General features: G+C 49.1%; 2 protein-coding genes across 3 annotated transcripts in view; both read left to right on the top strand.

Moving 5' to 3' along the window:
- Lsm6 (LSM6 homolog, U6 small nuclear RNA and mRNA degradation associated) overlaps positions 1 to 4,943 on the top strand; it is a 355,072-nt gene extending 350,129 nt beyond the window's left edge. Inside the window, exon 5 of one of the 2 annotated variants that reach the window (XM_051205887.1) lies at positions 4,934 to 4,943. The gene's annotated coding sequence lies outside the window, so the exon portion shown is untranslated. Of the gene's footprint in view, positions 1 to 3,372; positions 3,383 to 4,933 lie in introns of those variants that run through there. The other variant, XM_051205886.1, reaches the window with a different exon arrangement.
- A 433-nt stretch (positions 4,944 to 5,376) lies between these two features.
- Pou4f2 (POU class 4 homeobox 2) lies at positions 5,377 to 7,157 on the top strand. The gene is made up of 2 exons (XM_051205850.1): positions 5,377 to 5,652; positions 6,080 to 7,157. Exons 1-2 carry the CDS (start codon positions 5,377 to 5,379, stop codon positions 7,019 to 7,021), a joined length of 1,218 nt encoding a protein of 405 aa, XP_051061807.1. The 3' UTR covers positions 7,022 to 7,157.
- The last annotated feature ends 1,035 nt before the right edge of the window (positions 7,158 to 8,192 follow it).

The raw sequence follows: 8,192 nt of genomic DNA on the forward strand, positions 1-8,192 counted from the left end.
GCGGCAAACCCACCAGCGGCAACAGCTGGGATCCCTATGAGCCCCGGGGCTGCCAGCTACCCTATTCCCCATTACCATCACCCCACAAAGAGAAGGAGCATTTTGTTTTCATTCTTTTCGTTACTCTCTCAGCAGCTAAGGACCAAGTAAGTCCCCTGCCTACCTGAGCACACATTACACTCTCTTTGGTAGCCACGTTATTTTGACCTTTTTTTTTTTTTTTTTTTTTTTTTTTGCACAGTGGGTTCAGGAGTGGGGGGGGGGGTTTGGAGGAGGCTGTGATCTCTTTAGAACCTTCTGGGAAGTGCTTGCTGTACGCGACGTGACCAGAAGGCTTCTAACCTCTAAAAGGAAAAGTTAAACAAAAACACCGGCGTGGGGGGAGGGTAACCAAGGGAAACCATCTCAGTGAAATCACCTACCTCTCTTTCAGTGTCTACCAGGAGTCCTTCCCGGATCTTTTAACAGATCCTTGGTAGTCCCCAGAAGTTTCAAGTCCCCACTCCTAGGTACAGCCAAGTTTCTTCACCCTCCCACATCTCAAGTCAGTGTCCAGTGAGAGATTGCTGGGCTCATACTCCATGCAGCATCTGAAGCTTGTTTGCTGACCACTTTGGAACTTCCGCATCCTCTTTGCCTTACCCATGCTCATTTAGCTTGATTGTATTGGTATACGGAACAGGGCAGATCTGTCTTTTGAGAAATCTTTCTTGTAGTGCAGTTCAATTCTGTTTGAAATACAAAGAAATCATGCTGCCCTTAATAGATTAAATTTTAATAAAACACATTAAGTCCAGTAAAATATGAATGCACTACTTAAAATTTTACTAGTAAATTAGTACCCAGAAATGAGGAGACAGTGGTTTGGCCTCCTGGGATGGCTTCGGGCATCAGTCGATTTCTGGGTGGGGAGTTTGTGCTGCAGAGATCTTGCTGCTGCTGCTGCTGCTGCTGCTAGGAATCCTTGGTGGACTCTTCTTCGCCTGGAGGGGGCAGGTTCACATCTGTCTGCACCTGCCAGCCAGCCTACAGGACAGAAGCTATTGTCAAACAAAGAGGCTGGGTAAGAAGAGAGAAACCCTTGCTCTAATCACAATTAATAAACTTCTCAACCCTCTGTTTAAGATTCCAAACCCCCCCCCCCATTTATCTCGAGTAGATGTGTAGGTTGACACAGGCACTGAGTTTTTGGTAGCATTGTTTGCAGACAAAAGTCATCCTAAGCAAGATTCTAATCTAGATACATTTGCTCCCTCCCTGCCCTCTGAGTTTATTTCCAGCAGTTTAAATGTGGGGCGTGGGGTGGATCTGGAATCTTTTCCCAAGAGCCGTTTCCACATTCTGCAGTCACTGACGTTCTTTGCAGCAATGCCTGTGGGCAACCCTGAAATGGGTTTTATTGATATCACCATGAGGACCTTGGTATTTCAGCCACTCCTGAAGGAAGAGATTGTAAGATTGCAAGTCCTGTGATCAAGGAAGAATTGCATTTTCTCTCCAATGCAACACAACCACTGTTGTTCATTTTTCACTTTGAGTAGGAAAAGAAGTCAAACTCTGACTTGACTTTTAAAAATGCATGTGTTTCCTACGAGAGAGGAGAAGGGTATAGGTTCCAGGAGGAAGGACACAGTTTCTCCCCAATCGCATTAACTTCCACATGGTAATTAGATAAGAGTAGCAATCTTTTCTTATCTGGAGTTAGAGATATCACTGAAAAATAATTCAGAGATGACAAAAGTTACTTAAGGTGAATTTAATGGTGTATGGAATTCAATCATCAGGGAAATAGTTTTATGGGAGTTTTCTTACTCAAAGAAAGAGTTTAATCAATAGATTCCATCAAACAAAGTTTGTTCAGTCAGTTCAACAGTGCCGTCTCTATTTCATGAATTTATTATACTACTTTATTCACCATATAAAGTGGTGACAAGTGCTTAGCATTTTAGAGATCAGTTGTCAGTTGGTATTAAAATCAAGATTAATTCATATTAACGATATGCATTTCTCAATACTCCCAGGTGACAACATACATTAATACACCTATTACAAGTGATTAAGCTCAGTGAAATAGGGGGGACAAAAAGAGGTTCAAAACACCCCCCAAATATTTGATTTTTGCAATTCAAGTTCAGCAGACTGTTGCCACAATAGGATTTGGGCAACTCCTCAGGGTTGCTTTTTACACCTAATTAGACACCTAATGAAAGAGAAGAATTTTCCCCAAGTCTCTCTCTCTCTCTCTCTCTCTCTCTCTCTCTCTCTCTCTCTCTTTCTCCATGGTATCTTTGTGCTTTTATTTATACATATAAATATACTATTTAGGAGTTGAAACACCACAAACTTTTTTCTGTAATTCATTCCTATAACAATGTAGGGAAACTAGGTGGATGAAAACATTTGTCTTTCTGTTATTTCCAATTCTGCTCAAAATTTCTTTGGCCACGTGGTCCTTACCCACTCAATACCCACATATTTTAATAGATGTTTTTTATTAGGCTTTAGAGATGCTCAACAATTTATACTAATTAGACCATCCAAAGCCTTTTGAAAATTAAGCAAATTGGACAACCCTTGTTAATTAAAACATAATTTCAAGTTTGAAATTATATCACTGATGAAGTGGTCTAATTAGTATGACGATATGTTAATGGACCAGTGAGACACATTGGCAGTGAAGTTTGGCATGGACCTCTCTAAGGCATGCACAAAATTCTCTCGTATTTTGACATTAATAAAAGATTTCTATAGACTAGAGCTTTTCCACAATGACATACAATTTATAGTACACACAAAGCATCAGGCCACAGTGCTGCTCATTTTTTCACTATTATGAAAACTAATAAATTCGTCAAGCTGAATTAAGCATACAAATCAGATGAGGCATAGCAGATTACACAGTGAAGCTCGGTGTCTCCCGAGTCTAAATGAAATTTCAATCTAATAATTCCTTCCTGGCTGGGTCATAATTTGTTTAGAGATGCTGTTCTACTTCTTTCAAAGCGCTATTCGCACTATAATTAAATGATACTCAAGCTTTTACCTTTGATTTATTTCATTTTGCGAAGCTTGAGACAGTGAGAACTGTACAATGTTATTTTTTTTATTTCCTTGAAAATTACCTTGACTGTTGAGGTAGAAATTAAACACCTAAGCACTTACTTGAACAGCCTTGCACAGCCCCGTTCCTTCATGTCAGCACCCCCCCCCCCCTCCGAGTCCCATAGCCAGGCTTCTTCAGGCTCTCAGTAGAGAACACGGCTAGCTAGCAGAAATCCCCTTTGGCTACTGTTTATTTTCCTTTATGCAAGGAAAAAGAAATGCTGGCTCCAGACTGGAGAAGAAAAGCTGCAGAGATTTTAGAACCACGGACAGAGCCGGTCGCGCAGTTAATTAAGATTGAGGCTTTCTTTTGGTGAACTCCGACCACAGCGTATCCAACTTGAACCTGCTTCTCTGGCCTGGATGAGGTTGATCAAGGGAGGACTGGCGGTTCCCTACTTGCCGCTACTGCCGCAGGGCTTCCGAGTGCTGACTCCCAGAGGGCTTCCCTGTCCGGGCTTGCCCTCCACTTTGGTTTTTTTTTTTTTTTTTTTTTTTTTTTTTTTGTCCCAGCGCGCACCAGTGCCTCTTAGGCCTGTCGCCTGCTCTCGTACCTGCTCGACTTCCCAAGCTCCTAGTTTCTGCATCTGCTTCGGGCCAGCCCTGTCCCGGATCCGCCACCGGCAGATTCTCACCCCCGTATCTGCACCCTGTGTCTTCCGTGCTCTGGGGAGGTGAGAGTAGCCCCAAACCTCTACAGGAAGTAGAGGAAGGATGGAAACATGAAGGGGAGTATATAGGTTGTATTTGAGGGCTGGGACTGGGGAGGGGGACACACTGTTTGCTTTTGCAACTGGAACTCAGAGTGTGTGTCCACTTCTAGGAAAGGTGGTATTCACTAGCACAAAAGTGCTAGCAAAGAGTAAGCTAAAAATAGTCTCTGCAAGCAGCAGCTGTGGAAATGAAGATAAGTGGGGCTTATGCCAGCCCCGGAGGGAGGGAGGGTGTGTGTGTGAGTGTGTGTGTGTGTGTGTGTGTGTGTGTGTGTTGTGGTGGTGGTATTCGGCAGACATGCGCTCTGTATTTCTGGCCTTTCTCCTCCTGTCAGTTGCTCCTTTTCCTTTGATTGTAGCTAATGAAGAATAATAAATCCAGAGTCAGGGTTTGCCAGGGGATCCTCCCAAGTCCCAATTCACCCTGTACTGGACATAGGGAGGAGGTGGAAAAAGAGAAAAGGGGTGGGGGGAGAGGAACATGTGCATGTGTTGGAGGGGGACATGCCCATAAAGGGGGGAGTCGCATGCGCACAGACGACCCTAGCGGGCTGTGCGGCTGTCCAATCCGCTGAGAGCTGAGGGAAATCGAGGGAGAGAAAGCCTCTCAGCCGGGCAGATCCACGTCTTTCCGCATTAGGCACCCGCCGGGCGGCGGGGCGCGAAGCCAGGGGCTGACCTCAGCACGCATCAAGACGGGGCTCAGCAGAGCCGAGGACCCGAGTTAGCCGCAGATCCGCAGCAGTGGTCCGCAGCTGGGGAATCTGGGGCTCTGGAGCTGCCGGGAGGGGAGGGTCCCTGAAACTTAGTGGTAAGCAGGGGGCAGGAGAGCAGGTCGCCAGGTAAGGTGCACCGCACAGTCCAGGGACAGTTGCGTTCAAGGTTGGCTTGAAACGCAACTTTTGAGGGGAGTTTCTTTTCCTAGGGAGGTGGAAGTCTGGCAGAAGCAGCAGGAGGAGCGGAAGCTGGCACTTAGGTGACTGTCACTGCCGGGTGACTTAAGCACCGACCTGCCCAGTTTGGGTGGGGTTGAACTGGGGGTGCGATTTGAAGCAGCAGTCGCAGGGGTAGCTACATAGAGCTCCGTGTTGGGGCAGAGAAGGCCACGAGCCCGGTAGCAGAGCCGGAAGGGTTGGTGCAGGGAGAACTGAAAGGATCCGAGCCTGGGGGAAGCCCAGGGGCAGCCGGGGCAAGGAGAAACCCACCCGGAGCCAGTGTTCCCTGGCAGGGGGGGCGGGGGAGAGGAGAAGGGGGGCGGGCGGGGGACAGGAGCGAGAAGAGGGGACTATAACTCCACGGCTTCGAGGAACTGGGACACTCTGGGGCGCTTAGGTCTGAAGCCAGCGTCACCCGGAGCAGGGCAACAGCTCCTATAGAACTAGCAGGCGACGCTGGAGCGGAGCTAGCTTCCGGGACTAGGCGAACAGAGCCGGGAGGCGGCGGCTGCTGAGCACAACTTTGTAGTGCTGTCTCCTCTGTTGCTCCGGCCGGGCACTTCTCCGGAGAGTCCGGGTAGCTGGGACCAGAGTGCGCTAGCGACAAGCGCTCCGCGCGAGGGAGGATGATGATGATGTCCCTGAACAGCAAGCAGGCGTTCAGCATGCCGCACGCGGGCAGCCTGCACGTGGAGCCCAAGTACTCGGCGCTGCACAGCGCCTCCCCGGGCACCTCCGCGTCCGCGGCGCCCTCGGCGAGTTCCCCTAGCAGCTCCAGCAACGCTGGCGGCGGCGGCGGCGGGGGCGGAGGCGGCGGAGGCCGGAGCAGCAGTTCCAGCAGCAGCGGCAGTGGCGGCGGGGGCTCCGAGGCGATGCGGAGAGCTTGTCTTCCAACCCCACCGGTGCGTATGTCTGCATAATCACCGCTTAAAGGCACATTTTGACAGCCTCCTTTATCTGCTTGATGTTTTTTTCATGTCTGCACAGCAAATCACCCCACACCTCCAACCAATCCCCCCCCCCTCTTAAGTATTCAGCGGGTCTTGCCTTTCATATTAATTTTTATGACCTGGGATGCTGCCTGCGCGCATGTTGTGTTGTGTTGTGTTGTCTGTGGTTCACTTTTCTCCCCCTGCACCTTGGCTTCTCGCGGAGGCTTTCCTTCTTTCCTTACTGCCGAATTTCAGGATCATTGTCGTTATTATTATTTTAACGTTCTGGGAATGTTGTAGGCGCAGTGGCGGTGGCGAGCCTTGGGCCGGCGCTTCCGGAGAGAGCGCGCACAATTCCCAGCTGAGCGTAATGTGTTCCTTCTACTTACAATTGCAGAGCAATATATTCGGCGGGCTGGATGAGAGTCTGCTGGCCCGTGCCGAGGCTTTGGCCGCCGTGGACATCGTCTCCCAGAGTAAGAGCCACCACCACCATCCGCCCCACCACAGCCCCTTCAAGCCGGACGCCACTTACCACACCATGAATACCATCCCGTGCACATCGGCCGCCTCCTCCTCATCTGTGCCCATCTCTCACCCCTCCGCGCTGGCAGGCACCCACCACCACCACCACCACCACCACCACCATCACCATCAGCCGCACCAGGCGCTGGAGGGCGAGCTGCTTGAGCACCTGAGCCCTGGGCTGGCCCTGGGAGCCATGGCAGGCCCCGACGGAACCGTGGTGTCCACTCCGGCTCACGCACCGCACATGGCTACTATGAACCCCATGCACCAAGCAGCCCTGAGCATGGCCCACGCTCACGGGCTGCCCTCGCACATGGGCTGCATGAGCGATGTGGATGCAGACCCGCGGGACCTGGAGGCGTTCGCCGAGCGTTTCAAGCAGCGACGCATCAAGCTGGGAGTGACCCAGGCAGATGTAGGTTCAGCACTGGCCAACCTCAAGATCCCGGGCGTGGGCTCGCTCAGCCAGAGCACCATCTGCAGGTTCGAGTCTCTCACGCTGTCGCACAACAACATGATCGCGCTTAAGCCCATCCTGCAGGCGTGGCTGGAGGAGGCCGAGAAATCCCATCGTGAGAAGCTTACCAAGCCAGAGCTCTTCAACGGCGCGGAGAAAAAGCGCAAGCGCACATCTATCGCCGCGCCAGAAAAGCGCTCGCTGGAAGCCTACTTTGCCATCCAGCCCAGGCCCTCCTCCGAGAAGATCGCGGCCATCGCTGAGAAGCTGGATCTCAAGAAAAATGTGGTGCGCGTCTGGTTCTGCAACCAGAGGCAGAAACAGAAGAGAATGAAATACTCCGCCGGCATTTAGGGACCCTACTTCAGGGATGGCCCTTTTCCTTCGTCCTCTTTTCTTTCCCCTCTTCTCTCTGCCTCTTTTCTTTCTACTTTGGCTATCAGAAACAATTCCGGTAAATGTGAACCCAGAGTAAGCCAGGAGCAAGGGAGCAAGCAACTGAGCCCACTTGAGAGAGAATGCGAACCGGTTCCGCAAACTGAAGAAAAACAAAAGATGGAATTTGCCAAGTTGTAGCAGACTTGTCGCCTTTAACCGCACCTCGGCTGGGCTGCTCGGCTTCGTCAAAGGAAGCGTGGAGCTGGCTGTCAGCGGGAAGGCAGAGGGACAAGCTTTTGAAAACCTCGCAAGAAAGAGCAAGTAAGATTTGTTTTTATTCTTACAGACATCACCCTTGTTCACGTTTAAATGTACACTTTGCAGCTATTTTTCAGAAATAGAAATTGATTCAGGACTGAAACTCCAAGTTAGAGTTGATGCTTAATGTGATATGATAGAGACATCTCTAAAGTATTTTGAATTTTAAAAAGATGGCAGATTTTCTGCGTTTACACTGTATATTATATATATATATTTTTATTGTGGTTCTTATCGCTTTCTTCCCGATCCGAAGTGTTAATGGTTAAAGGAAGGGTTTGCGCCTGCTGTGTTCACTGATCCTGACAGCTATTATTAGATTATTGCCAAACAACCCTCTGTAAATTATTAATTTATCTGTCTGGCAACTTAATTTTGTGCACATCCTAATTAATTAAACTTCTTTAGTCTGGAAAATAAAACCGGGGAATACATATAGCTGGCGTGTTCACTGGATTTTTACAGTGTCTCTTGGACTGTGTTCCCTCTAGCCCGTCTGTATATTCTCACTTTGAATGAAGGTCGTTTTTTCCCTTTGTTTTAACTGGTAGTGTTCTGATCTGTGAGTTGACACTCCGTAATGGATGTCTTAATCATGTAGACCTGGCTCACTGTCCGAAGTCTTGTTTACTTCCTTACATATTTAATGGGGATTCCCACAATGTCCCCAAAGACACACTTGCTCTCTCACTCACATTTACATGCCTACACACACACACATACACACACACACACACACACACACACACACACACACACACACCTCTAACTGAGGAGAAGAAGCAGTTGGAAGCATGACTGATGACCAGTGCATCCTTCTCCAGCCTTA

Source organism: Phodopus roborovskii, unplaced genomic scaffold (genome assembly GCF_943737965.1).
Source record: "Phodopus roborovskii unplaced genomic scaffold, PHOROB, whole genome shotgun sequence".
Classification (NCBI taxonomy): Eukaryota; Metazoa; Chordata; class Mammalia; order Rodentia; family Cricetidae; genus Phodopus; species Phodopus roborovskii.

Bases quoted from the DNA above. Each gene is read 5' to 3' on its own strand.
- Pou4f2 (XM_051205850.1), top strand. From the start codon at position 5,377: ATGATGATGATGTCCCTGAACAGCAAGCAGGCGTTCAGCATGCCGCAC. The intron at 5,653-6,079 runs GTGCGTATGTCT...TTACAATTGCAG, and splicing joins CTTGTCTTCCAACCCCACCG to AGCAATATATTCGGCGGGCT.